Source organism: Tachypleus tridentatus, chromosome 8 (genome assembly GCF_004210375.1).
Source record: "Tachypleus tridentatus isolate NWPU-2018 chromosome 8, ASM421037v1, whole genome shotgun sequence".
NCBI classification, from domain to species: domain Eukaryota; kingdom Metazoa; phylum Arthropoda; class Merostomata; order Xiphosura; family Limulidae; genus Tachypleus; species Tachypleus tridentatus.
In genome coordinates, this window is record NC_134832.1 from 76,896,617 (window position 1) to 76,911,465 (window position 14,849).

At 31.2% G+C, this 14,849-nt stretch overlaps 1 protein-coding gene across 1 annotated transcript in view; it reads right to left on the reverse strand.

Moving 5' to 3' along the window:
• Nucleotides 1-6,645: 6,645 nt before the first annotated feature.
• Nucleotides 6,646-14,849, reverse strand: part of LOC143223937 (adipocyte plasma membrane-associated protein-like) — a gene marked incomplete at its 5' end in the record, with an annotated part of 42,774 nt that continues 34,570 nt past the window's right edge. The window contains 6 exons of the mRNA XM_076452408.1: nt 6,646-6,991; nt 8,458-8,728; nt 10,057-10,191; nt 10,743-10,914; nt 11,297-11,413; nt 12,557-12,646. Coding sequence (XP_076308523.1) covers nt 6,794-6,991; nt 8,458-8,728; nt 10,057-10,191; nt 10,743-10,914; nt 11,297-11,413; nt 12,557-12,646 — 983 coding nt within the window. The remainder of the gene's footprint in view (nt 6,992-8,457; nt 8,729-10,056; nt 10,192-10,742; nt 10,915-11,296; nt 11,414-12,556; nt 12,647-14,849) is intronic.

A 14,849-nucleotide genomic window follows, 5' to 3' on the forward strand; every position in this document is an offset into this window, starting at 1 on the left:
AGTTAACAAATAACCAGGCACATCTCTTTGATCATTACTTCCCTACACATTCTTAACCTTGTGCAAATGCTTTGCACAAAATATTCCACAGTGTTTATATTTATTCATCTTTAGGTTGTTTTTTTTTGTTGTTTAATCACACAATAATAACTAGTAAAATTCATGTGGATTAAAATTCACATAAATAACTAAAATCAATTCTAAAATTTGAATACATTACTAGGATTTGAATATTGATTTAAATACTAAAACGTTCTTTATTATAAAAATTTGTCTACTTATTAATGTTTATATAAGTGATGGAAATTTTGTACTTTAAATTGTAAGGAAACATTAAGCTTCTTACTTTATACCACTGTCAAACTAAGAGGTTACTTTAGAGAGAAAATCAAGTATGTTTTGTTGTTATTTAGTTATATATTTCTTTGAGATAAAGCATTTATCCAGATGGTCAGTGCACACACACAATCTCTCTCACACTCTAAAATAAAATACTGCTACTGAAACTCAATCTTCCAAAAGTATTTGTTGTTGTTGTTATTAAAATCTAATTCATGAATATATACTTTAACATTGTTTTGACTCACTGGTATTCATAGGTGCTTGTAAAACTTGTTTACAGTAATTTTTTTATAGCTTTCTATTTATACAAGAGATAATTCAGTGTGCAGCATTTTTCATGCATATTTAAAATTAAGGTATTCAGCAAACCTTTTTTGCATTGATTTGAAATTTAAATTTCTTTTTCTCTAAATCTTTGGAGTATTTATACTTTTAGTGAGGTATTGTAAACCCCACAATAAAATTATTTTTCTCTTTAGAAATAATGAATCTATCTGCCAGTTAGAAAAATAATATATGCTTACTGATAAGACACTTATAGCAGTATTAACTTTACGTGTATTTCTGAGATGAATATTCAGATTATATTAACAACTAGTGTAACACCCAGTATTCAAGTTCATGAAACTGAATTCTGTGGTGTCACAGTTTCTGGTAAACTTAGAACAAAAAACAATTTAGACCACTAGTATTCTGTCACAAAGATGCAGAGTTAGGGGATTGGCTAAGCTGTGTTCATCGTGGGTGAAAAAAATTAGTGTTTGTGTTCATGTAAGTACTGCACTTAGCCACCTTACAGAGGCAAGTAAGCTATGTTCAACCTTCCTTAACCAACTCTATCAATAGAACTTGTAAAACTATGGAGAAAGTAACTTTATTGTGCTGTAGCACCAGATTTACACTGCCGTGTAAAATTATGAGTTTTACTTCTGCAACTCTACTCACAGTCTATAAAACTAATGCAAATTGGGCCTTGTTGGTGGGTAATTCAAATTCCAAATACTGCAAGAATTTCAAATATTTATTCAAATTCAAAATAGAGAGCTGGAAAACTCTGTTTGGTAATCAATTCACCAAACCTGCCACCTTGACTTGTAGACTGAACATTAAAAATACCATTAGTATTTTGTGATGAGAAACAATTAAATTAGTATTTCTTCAAATTTTTTATAATATGAAGCTGCAGTTTTTACTCCTTTCAATGTCTAAGACAGGCTATTATTTTATCTCCTGATGTCTTCATATTAGAATTCTCCATTCTTCCAAAATTATAACCTAATAATCAAGGATGGACTCCTAGGTGATGGAAGTGATTAAGGTATGAAAATAATCAACTAATCAAAATTAATGTTACTTACTATTGCCATTTTCAGTTATTCCTGCTACCCAGTAAATGAAGTATTGCCATTACCTTTGTTGTTAATTGCAGAGTCACGAACTGTGAAACAGCCCCTTTGTTGCATTATAAGTTTGTTTTTTTAAATATCTGACAAGAATAATTGATCAGCTGAATGTAATTAGTTAATGAGTTGGACATTTATTAAGTAAGAAAGTTCTACTAATCATCCTCCCTACTTAAGAATACATTTTAAAAGAAGTATATCATTTATGTGAAACACTTGTTAACACTCATGGTTGTTGGAAATTAATTTATATTATCACAATTTATAGTAATAAATAACACTGCACAATAATTTTTTAAAAAGTTTTCCTTCCTGAAAAGTTTTTGCTGATTGTAACAGATACCTGGTGGGTATGCACAAATATAGTTTTGGTTTTGCTTCATCACGTAGGAACTCTGAAAAATAGACGGTTAACTGTTTACTGATAATAACGTATTTAATTGCATTTATGTTTCTAATATGCTATTATGTTCAACATAATTAAAAGTGTTTTGCTCCTGATTTTCGTTTGTATTCAATGTCTGGTGCATCACGTTGCAGTGTCCAACAGCAGTCAGCAAGTATTGGCACATTCCAGTTGCCCTGATATCGCTTTTCCATTGTACCAATGTCCTGGTGAAACCTTTCACCATGTTCGTCACTAACAGCACCGAGATTTGTGGGGAAGAAGTCCAAGTGTGAGTGGAGGAAATGAATCTTGAGTGACATGTTGCACTTCATTCTTTTGTATGCTTTGAGAAGTTTGTCTACCAGCTGAATGTAATGTGGGGCTCTGTAATTGCCAAGAAAATTGTCAACAACGTCTTTGATGGCTTTCCAGGCAATCTTTTCCGGCCCAACTAACAGATCTTCAAACTACTTGTCACTCATGTCTGATCTGACGGCCAACAAAAATGCCCTCTTTAATCTTGGCCTCAGTTATTCTTGGGAACATCTGTCTTAAATAATGAAAACCTTTGCCTTCTTTGTTCATTGCTTTCATGAAATTCTTCATAAGTCCCAGTTTTATGTGAAGAGGAGGCAAAAAAATCTTTGCCGGGTCGACAAGCGGTTCATGCACCACATTTTTCTGTTCTGGAACTAACTTTTTATGGAGTGGCCAGCTCTGTCTAGAATAATGTGACTCTTTGGCACGACTGTCCCATTCACAGATGAAACAACAGTACTTTGTATAGCCTAGCTGCAGTCCCAGTAACAGATCAATGACTTTCAAATCTCCACAGATATTCCAGTTGTACTTGCTGTACTGGATGTGCCTCAGCAACATTTCCATCTTCTTGTAGGTTTCTTTCATGTGTGCTGCATAGCCAACAGGTATTCAAGGGTGAACATTGTCATTGTGTAACAGAACAGCTTTGAGGCTTAACATTGATGAATCAATAAAAAGACACCACTCTTGCAGGTCATGGTCACAACCCAAAGCAGAGAACAATCCTTTGATGTCAACACAGAAACAGAGACTGTCAACTTATGCTAAGAATTTGGTTATATCATCTTGGCAGCTTCGAAAAACAGAAATTTTCATACCTAGTGACAGCAAACACTGTTTCTGCAGTCTCGAACCCAGCAATTCCTCTTTTGCTTTTGACAGACCCAAATCTCTGACAGATCATTTAATGCTGTGTTATGAGATGTGGATACCTGAGGAGCACGGTTCAAAATCGGGATCAATGTCACTGCTAGTTCCCTGCATTGCATTTTCTTCATCTGGTTCGTCTCTGGTGGTTTCGGAATTGGAAGACTGTCGTCATGTGCACGGATCTCATTGCTGAAGAAGATTAGGGTATTCAATTGACTTCTTGTTTATGGCAGAGAAACCAGACACATTAGTCAAACAGAAGTAAAAGTCCGTCACCTGGTCTCACCATATCATCGGGACAACAAACGGCATTGTCTTTTGACTGCCTACATGCCAAGCTCTCAGACAGGCAGCACATGTTGCACAAAAAATGCAAGGCACCCATTCCTGGTCTTGATCACCAATTTTACAGCCGAAGTACAGATGATATGCTTTCTTCACAAGAGCAGTCATTGAACGTCTCTCCTGAACAAGCGTATACTCGCCACAAATATAGCAGAATGTATCACGGCTGTTACGACATTGATGAGACATACTGACCAACACCAATCGTCCTGTAAAACGTCTATAACCTCTAACTTACTTGTTACAGTGCTACTGAGGCAATGCTATATTCTGAAACAATATGTACACACTATAAGGCCTATATTAATCCAATGAGCAGCATCTGTGTATGCAAGCCACTTTTATAGCTTGCTGAGACAATGTCAAGCTGGCTCCTGCCTGTCCAGGCTGCATACTTCCACAGAACAGCTTCCAACCTGGACTGATTTCATGCCTGGATATGTCCAGACTGCACAAAACATTATTAATAGGTCTCTTACAGAAAAGAAAATTTTTGGACACAAATATAAGAAAAAACATGACAAAACTGAAGATTTCGATAAAGTGGTACATAATGGGCAAATTTGAATGCAATTTTCGTGATCAGCAGCCAAAAATCCACAAGAAACATTCAACAGTGTTCAAGAAGCAAAAACCTTGTTGTGCAATGTAACTCTTATTAGGTACCCACAGATTAAGCTAAATTGTTTAACAGTTGACAAGTTATATTCCTAAAATTCCCAGTTGTTTGTTTTTGAATTTCTCACAAAGCTACACAAAGGCTATCTGTGCTAGCCATCCCTACTTTAACAGTGTAAGACTAGAGGGAAGGAGCTCTTCATCACCACCCACTGCCAATTCTTGAACTATTCTTTTACCAATGGATAATGGAATTGACCATTAGATTATAATGTTCACATGGCTAAAAGGGCAAACATGATTAATGTGACTGGGGTTCGAACCCGCGACCCTCAGATTATGAGTCAAGTACCTTAACCATCTGGCCATGCCAGATTTGATCCCCAGTTGTTCTAGAAATTTAGAAAATTAGAAATGTTAATGAACTTTAACATCACTTCTTCAGTAACAAAATTTTTTTGTTATGGAAGACTTGTTTGTTTCCATTTTATAAAAAATGTCTCAGTTTTAATCTAGCTAAGTTGTGTCCACTTTTTTTTACATGATTTTAGAGGCAGAAATTTGTTTTTGTTTTTATTCACAGAAATTCATACATATAATATGTTTTTCATTGTAAAATATTGATGGTGTTTAACTTTCCAGCCATGTTTAGTACATGTGTTTTCTCTACTTCCTGTTTCTGTAGGTTGTGGTGTAAAGATCAGCTTTGAGCAACATCACTATTCTAGCTCAAAAGAAGATAAAGTAACCTAATAAATCTATATTTCTAGGTAAGGAAAGTTGTGCTGTTTTATTTTTCCTATATAAAAGCTAATATTTCCTGTATTGCACTTTACAGTGCCCATAAATGAAGGAATGGTAAGTTCTAGCTTAAGCTGAAAATTTAGAGAACCTTATTCATTCTTGGTAGGAAAAAGATTAAAATATTTGTGGATGTGTGTATGTATATATAATGCAACAACCAATGCAGGGATGAAAGTTATCGATGTATATAATGTTTTCCATCCTAATTGTATTGTGTATTGCTAAATATCAATAAAGCTGCTTGATGTACAGATGGATGTTGGAAATGTTTGGTATGAAACAACAGAAGTGCTGTGATAAACATCGTCAGCAACAAAACAGTTGGTTGCATGTATCCCATGCCAACTTGGCAACAATTCCAAAATAACTGTTGTTGTATTATAGTGTGAAATGAGCTCTTTCTAATGATTTAAACACATACCTATAACTTCTACAGGGTAATGTTAATTACAGGAGGTGAATGTGGCACCTGTCCAGGGTTGATAAAATCTGTATCTTGTTTCAACTGCATTCAGTGAAAAGACTTTGAAACATATTTTTAAAAAGTCAAATAAACTACATAATTATCAAGATTTACACGTACATGGCTATACTTTGCCAAGTTACAACTTCATGTGAAAAAAGCAATTTCATTGGAAGTGCATGGATAAAAACTGAGACAATATAAATCTTTGAAATATTAAAGTGTTTTTTTAATTTTGAATGTAATTCAGTAACATTTTGTGACATGCAAAAAATTGAATGAGAGCAATGGGGTTAAGTTGTTTATCCTGTGTAACAGATTTACTGTTATACATATAATTTAGTGCCTACGTTTGTTTTTGTGTAGTTTTCTTTTTTGCATGTGACATATATTCTTGACAGTATGTTGTGCAAGTCCTGGCTGTTCTTGAAATTTGCAGAAAATTCTTAAAATTAAGAATCAACAGAGTACTAGGTGTGTATGTAATACTGGTGATTGACAATATTGTTATAAGCAAACTTTGGTGAATAGTTTAAGTCTTGTGTGATTGGTGTATAAAACCCAACACGTAGAGAGACTAATAAATTATTATTATTGTTAGTCAGCTACAGTCAGTACACTATAGACCTAGAAAGATATAACTGTGATTAATGCCAATTAAGCACTTATAGCCCATTGTATAGCTTTGTGCTTAATTCCAAACGATGCCTCAAACAATTAATGCCAATTAATTGGAAAACTACAGAATTTGACCATAAACGTTTATAAACTTCAAACATTACAAACATAATAATGCCTTAATAATAATCATTTTGTTGTGTAGTAGTAAAAGTTTTACTTCATTGTTAATGTGGAAAAAAAAAAAACACCTAAAATCCGTGTGTATCTGATTACACATATACAGTATTTCAGTTTTGAACAGTACCAGCACATCTAGTTTATTGAAGAGTAGTGTTATTCAGAAGAGTTGTATTTCCACTAGTGAAAAGTATGACTAAAATTTAACTAATTATTTTGATATAATATTTTCTCCAAATAATACTTTACTGTTTACAGAACATAACTGTTTCAAGACTACAATTTGCTATACAAATTAGTAAATTGTTTCATTTATCAAGAATTGTACATATTTGAAAAATTTTACAATCATCAGGCTATGTTTATGAAACTTAAATTTTTCAAATTTACCTCAGAATGTTATGAAGTTTGTACATATTTAATGATAAAAGATTTAATTGACTAAGCCTTCAATTTAAGTAAAAATGGATTAATGAAGGATCCTATATAAAGATTTTTGTTATGTTCCAAAACTTCAGATAGCATTGCCACCTGGTCATCAGAAGATTGAAGACTTCGTATTATCTTTCCATTTTTATCAAGTTCAACCACCATTCCATATCTTGGCATCAGATTTAACAAGAATTTGCCACTCTCCACCTGTGATAAATAGGTTGTCATCAGAATTCAATAAATATAGAATTGACTATTTAAACACTTTTTATATCATGGATAATCATTTCAGTGTTACTCTTTGAGAGATGTTGTTTGATAAAACAGTTTATGTAAATAATTGATATAAATTTGATTTTATGATTGCATAGGTCACAAAACAACACTTATTGTGTAAGTGAAGTAATTTAGTGAATATGTTGTAATAGAACCAAATTGTGTTATGTTTCATTGTGAATATTTTGTTATCCAGAACATGGTACTTGGCCCAGCATAGCCAGGTGGTTAAGGCACTTGACTCAAAATCTGAGGGTCCTGGATTTAAATTCTTGTCAGACAAAATATGTTCACCCTTTAAGCCATGAGGGTGTTATAATGTGATGGTTAATCCCACTATTCATTGGTGAAAGAGTAGCCCAAGAGTTGGCAGTGGGTGGTGATGACTAGCTGCCTTCCTTCTAGACTTACAATGCTAAATTAGGGACAGTTAGCACAGATTATCCTCGTGTAGGTTTGTGCAAAAAACATGGTATTTAAAAGTAAAAAAAAATACTTTATTTTATCATTATTCTTGATTTACTTTTAGCATTCTTTGCTCTTACTAAAATTTATTGAGGGTAATCATACCACTTACATGATTCTTTGTTAACAGGTTTATAATCTACTGTCATAAACACTATGAGAATCTATCACATTTTATATTTATTTATACTAATATTATGGCTGAACCATGATCTTTTCACCAGAAATTTTATTTTGAACTCAAGGCTAAAACAAAATGTTTTATTGTGACAAGAACTTATTTTGCTGGCTGTAAACTATGTCAATAGAAAAAATAATCAATTATAGATGGTTCTTTGTATATTCTACTATTTTGTGAAAAGTTGGGTTCTGAATGATCAAGTTCAAGCTTCTATACAACCACAACAGTGGCCAACAATATGTTTATACACAACTTGATATTCTAACTCGATTTGTGCAAGTTACATAGAATTTATACAAATTATACTGCAAATACAAAAAATAAAAACAATTTTTAAGTTTTTTTACCACTCTGAATGAAGAAGAGTTACTTTACCAAAAAACCTTTATGACCTTTGTTTTTTGACTTTGACAAACTTTGTACTTATCAAAATTGTATTTACTGGGAGATCCTCTTACATGAATTGTATGCTTGAGGTAACTTGTATAGACTTATGAAAGCAAATAAATTTTAAATTATAAAAATATAGATGGATTGACAGAGAAACTTAAAAAATATTTTAAGAAAACAAGTAAACTTATAAAAAGATACATCTAAAAATTTGTAGTTGTCATTTTTACCTTGAAGTTAACTAATCATAAAGCTAAATAAATTATAGATAATTAATTTGTTAAATAGCTTTTCCAGGCAGAAACAGTTTCTGAAAAAAAGCAAATAATTCTGAAGAGATAAAAATAAAAAGAACACTTACCAAATGAACATAATTCTTTACAGCTGGAGATGAAACAAATTGGGAAAAATAATTCAAAATAGTGCCTGTCACATGTAATAACCTAGCCACTAGTTTCCTTATGGCAGGATAAGGAGCCAGCCTGTCATTTAATGTTGGAGAACCAGCATGTCGGCTAAAACATAAAGCAACCCAGTAGCCACCATTTTTGCTTGGTCGAATATTATCTGGTTCACCAGGAAGCTTTGCAAATACTGTTTTTTTACCTTTATTAGGTCCTTGAAAGTAGTATCTGAAGATTCAAATGTTATCAAAATCTTTAATTCATTCACTGTGCCTGGGACGTATATTTCCCAGTTCAACAGGATTAAACAAATGTAAACTAACATATAATCAATTCAAAACCTTCAGTTATTTCTTTCAATATTGTTAAATAAGGTGACTAAGTAAAAAATTCTAAGTACAGTTACATTTTTAAAACAAAAAATACTATCAAACATATATATCAGTGCATATAACATTACATACTTTACTATTTTTAAAAAACTGCTTATCTACAAAATTAAAATTGAGGATTTAATCAGAAGACAGATTTTAATTCTTGTAAATAAGTTCTTTCCACAAGGTGAGGAACATCCAGTTGTCATGACAACATTTATTCCTTATCACAAATTTCTTATGAAAACAAACATCTTTCAGGTACGGAAATTGAGAACAGTTTGAAGAAGTTTTAGAAATAATATGACTGTTCAAAACAGTTAAACGAATATGAAGGAAAAAGTTGGAAAAATAATTTGATAAGTATTGAAAGAACATGAAAAACTAAAATAGAGATGAGATAAATTAACAAAAATTTAGAACATAGCAAAAATACTAAGGAGCAAGACCAAAAACAGTACAGAGGAACTTCAAAACTCACAAAATCTGATTATTAAAAGTAACATAAATATAAGGCCCAGCATGGCCAAGTGGGTTACGACGTTCAACTTGTAACCTGAGGGTCTCAGGTATGAATCCCCACTGCACCAAATCATGTTTGCCCTTTCAGCCATGGGGGCTTTATAAATGTGATGGTCTATCTCACTATTCATTGGTAAAAGAGTAGCCTAAGAGTTGGTCTTGAGTGGTGATAACTAGTTGCCTTCCCTCTAGTCTTACACTGCAAAATTAGGGTCAGTTACCACAAATAGCCCTCATGGAGTTTTGTGCAAAATTCAAAAACAAACAAACATAAATATTCAATGAATGCCAAGAATAGTGTTGAAAACCTTTCAGTACAAAAAACTATAGACAATAAAAACATTTCAGTGGTTAGTATAAAAAATATATGAGTGGAGTAATAGTTTCAATATAACCAGTTTAAAGCTCTGGTAAACACAGAAGTTGAAATATTGGCTATAAAGGTGTTAACAAGTTCTTGATGTGAAATTTTATTTTTGTTGTGTTCTTTTTCAAAGTGTTTTGAAGTTTGGAAATAAAAACAAATATAGGGAATGACTCTGAATTTTTTCTTTAGACAGAAAGATAGTGCTGGACAGCTTATGAACCAGCTAGCTCTAGTTGTAGGTGAGAGACAGCATTTGGCACTAAAATAAACATGACTAGTGCTAAAACCTTTACCGTATTATACGAAATTTGTTACTTTCTGCTATGAGTAAGCTATTGCCATCGGCAGAAAGCTGAATACCATTTGGAAAGTAAAGATTTTCTAGAAGTACTTCGGTTTCCTTGGTTGATGGGTCAAATTTTATTACCCTGAAATATAATAAAAGTTCAAATGTAAATATGTTGCTACACATGTATTTAGTTTTACAGTATGTACTCACCAAATCACATCATTTTAATGAACTAAAAACTTTGTAGTTTCATAACTTTTCTTATATGTATATTCAAAAATGTGAGATTTATGTTAATGTTTTAAAGACAAATCCAAATAATGTAAATCCAGGTTATAATGCATATTATTATTTTTTTACAATTTGACAGCTTTCCGAAAGTCAAAAGAAATTCACTACCCTGTAATCATTTTCAAATTATCAAAGAAGGAGGGTGTAAAGCATTATCAGGAAATAGCTATCTTGCACATCAAAAAATACATGAACATCTACTAGTTCATTTGGCAAAATCAGAGGGTTAGCTAAATCATATTTAGTTGATCAGTGTACTAAATAATACAGATAGGATGTGGCTCACACACACACACACACATTTCAGTGTCATATATAATCACTATTTATTTATGACACTGCACAACTTAAGTAGAAGAGATAGCCTACAGGTAAAAAATGATGATATAGGCCTCTAACCTTCCTTGGTTATCATGCTCCAAGACATTAAAGCTAATTCTTTTCAGTGGCCAGCGGGTGCTAGCATCAGTAAAGTATATTATTCCTTTGTCATCAATTGTAAGATCATTAGGAAACACAAGCTTTTTGTTATTTATTGATTCTGTGTAGGGCAACAGTGGTGTTACTGTTCCTGAAATGAAACATTATTAGGAAAATATATTAGACCACAGTAACCATTTATAAAGATCTTATCATATATGTAATGATTATATTTTAACTTATTCTAATCTGTCCAAATATTTCACAGATACAGAAATATATGTACTCTTACACATCTTCAATATCATGTCTGTTTGAACAATCTGACCTAAAAGGCCCTGCACATGTTCATCTTGTTTCAGTGCATTCTCAAATCACATTTATCATGCTATACATTTGCTATAATTTTCATCCCTTTCTAAACATACTGTTCGTTTGTTTATTCACTGTCTAAATATTACACATTATTTTTATATATACAAAAAATGGTGAAGCATTAAAAATATATTTACAAAGAACAGCAGAACACTTACCAGTTTTTACATTAACATGCATCAATCCATAATAAGCATCAAGAACATAAAGGCTTCCATTTTTATCAAACCTCATTCCAAGTGGTCGGCCACATATTTCCTCTTCCCAGGGTCCTTCTGTTAAATTTAAATAATTAAATACATACACTTATCCTGCAATACTCTTTTAATTTATTGTTTTTGTTTCCTATCATGTAAAATTTTACAAGAAATTTGAACATAAGAATGTTTCCTTTTTCTAGAAGGATTTTGTCCTTAATTTTCATTTATTAAGAGAGGCTAATATGTACATTCCTCTTGTAAAAATGTATCAATTTTTAAATCTTCCAAGAAACCAACTGAAGAATTTCAGAGAATTATTGCTTTTATTTTTGTACAGCTTTGTTCAGTTCTATAAAATTTAAAGGGTTTTCAGCTATTTCAAAGTGTCATAATCAACAATGAAAAATAATAAAACAACGTGTATCTTCAAAACATTCCCAGACTTTTTGTAGATAAATATAATTTTGCATAACAAGCTTTTCAAATGTATCCTCTAATGCTCACAAAATCAAAATAAGATGCTCAAATGTTTATAAGCCTAGTCAAAACTTCCCAAAAGTTTTGTTAATGAGAACTCCAATATACTTTCTTTAATTTCTTTACTAGGTATCACTTATAATTTAAAAGGAAATTCAGTTGTCAAGTGAATAGCATTCAATTTCGATTTCAATCTTTCAGTTAAATTTACAAAATTTGACCAATAACAAAGCAAAAAAAAAAGTTCATTGGTAATTATTAAAAGTGCATGGTGAAAACCAATACATCTGATAATTGATTTCATTAAATGACACTTTAGACAACCATTTGATGATGATGACAAAAAATTGTACAGTGTTATCTAAAGAACAATAATTTAAATATAGTTGAGAAAAATAGTGCAACTCAAAACATTTCATTACCACATAAGTACATCATAAAATATTTACAAAACTGTCATAATTATAAAATTTAGGCTTTCACCACTATGTAGATAAAACCAAAATAATAATTTTGAGATCTATCAGATACATCAAAAAGACTGTTGTTAAACAATTTTAACTTTTTTTAATTATCAATTTCTCACTTTTATGTGAAAAAATTGTTTTAAACATTTTATTCATATTAGCTAAATAAAAATAGAGAAAAAATGATAAAACGTTTCAGCTGAACAAATCCTTTTTAATAAAAGCATATAATGTTTGTTAACAGAATCTTCATAAGAAGAAAAAGTTGAAATACCACAGTATGCTCCAATACGTGCTATCTTCTCAATCTTTTTTCCAGTTATACAAACAATATTCCCATCTGCAGTTCCAGTATACAAGTTATCTATACATAAAACAGCACTAAGTATCAGTGAACTCTTCCAGTGTATAATGCACACATGTAAAAACAGCTATAAGAAGCATCATACATTAGTAAATCGGTACATGATTTCTTCACATGTAACATCAATAAACCAGTAAATGAGATGTACAAAACATCAACAAGAAATGTCATATGTTGTGAACAAGGCAGCTATACATAAAAATTAAGCACTTAACAACAGTTATACAAAATAAAACATCGTATGTCAATAAACAGTTCCAACATGCAAGACAGAGATACAGACAAAAACTAACAAGAAGCATCATACATCAATGAATAGTTATAGCATATAACAATACATCAATCTTACTATAATGGATGTAGTATCTATATATGTATGTGTCTGAAATCATAAATACAATGGCACCAAAAAGAAAAATTCATAATAAAATTTCATACTTTGAGTATTCAAGATTCAGACAATTATAAAAATAACTGTAGTAACAACCATTTCTTCATAACAGAACACAAATTTCTTTAGGACTGTACATAAAGAGTTTTGTTACATCTTTATTGATGTAATTTGTAAATGTGGTACTAAAAACAGTTCTTAAAAATTTTTTTGGAATAAAGTTTAATATATATATATATATGAAACATTAAAGCTTATATCAGTACAGTTTAAACACTTTTCCAATGCAGTAATTTCTAGAAAAATCTTCTTTAAGAGTTTGCAAACTCTGTTTGTTAATCTGAAGATAACCTAAGAATATCGAAACATTGTTCTCAACTTTATTTTAATAAAAGTTTTAATACCAATATCAGCCATCTTGATATACACTTTCACTTTTTTTCATATTTTACATATATTTTACCTATAATTATTTAAGTATTAGCTTACATAACTCGTTTTTTATGCATGTACATACATTATATGTTTATATATATATATATATAATACACATAAAAAGAGCACAAAGAGTGAGATATGGCAAAGAGATGATGAATTTGATATTTCTTGCAGTAAGAAAAGTATGGAGACGTTTATATTTTTCTGATTTTCCAAATAAGGCTGGAAAATGGGCTGACTTGTATGTATACTATTCCTGTATATATTTGTGTGTGAGTGTACACGTACATTAGTTGTCATCCCTTTCTGGTGATAAATATTTGTTGTTGTTTTTTAAATAATCTTATTTGTGATGTTTTTTAGGGTAATGAAGCTTATTAACTTTATAAGGAAATCCATGACAACTGTAGTACTTGAAATTCTTTTAGGCAGGATTAGAGAAAATTAACCTATTGAACCTTTTTTTTTTCTTTTTCATTAGCCATATTTTTGTGTACTAGCATATGAAGCATAGGGTGTAAATATACTCAATTCAGTTTTATTATTCATGAGGATCTCTCCCAACCTACCCTCAAACTGAAATTATTTGAAGTAGGATTAAAGTAAATTATTTTAAAACTAAGCATAATTAAAGGGTTTGACTTCCTGAGTCCAAAACTGCAATCAGATCTCAAATTGGTCAAGAGATGACAGAGCTATGAGCTAAAAGTTTGTATCTGAGAAAACAGCAACTGAGGGTAGTTTTATGAGCAGCTATACTACAGCTAAAAAGGTAGTAGTTTTAATAGTCTTGTAGTAATTTGTAAAGATAATGCTATATAATCATATTTTCGGCTTCTACAGGTTTCGTACTACACTTGTAGCATCTATGATACGTTTTCATGCACAAAAGGTAATTTCATCCTATATTATTGTACCTGAGGATATCTGATCATATTAAAGTATGATTCAAAAATCTTTTAAGATTAAAAAAAAGCTCACAATATGAATATTATTTTCAAGTAAAAACCAACTAATTTAATATTATCAATTAATGAGCCCAATAATTAATCAATTAGTAAATTTTAGTAGCTGTTTAGCTCTGATCAGTGCTGAATTTAATGGCTAGTTTTCTGTTTCTAATAAGAGGTAGACTAAGAACCAGAACATGTTTTATAAGACACAAAGTCCCCTTGAGATTAAAAAGTTTAATAATTAAAATTGAAGGCAGTAGGAATATTTATTAAACATTTAATTTCTTACTAAGCAAGTAAATGTTCATAACATATATACATACATACACCATGGGCATAGATCCTAGGTGCATACAATCATCCCCTCCTACAGTTTGGTCTGTTGAATTGTTTTGTTGCATCACAGGCCTACAAATTGTGT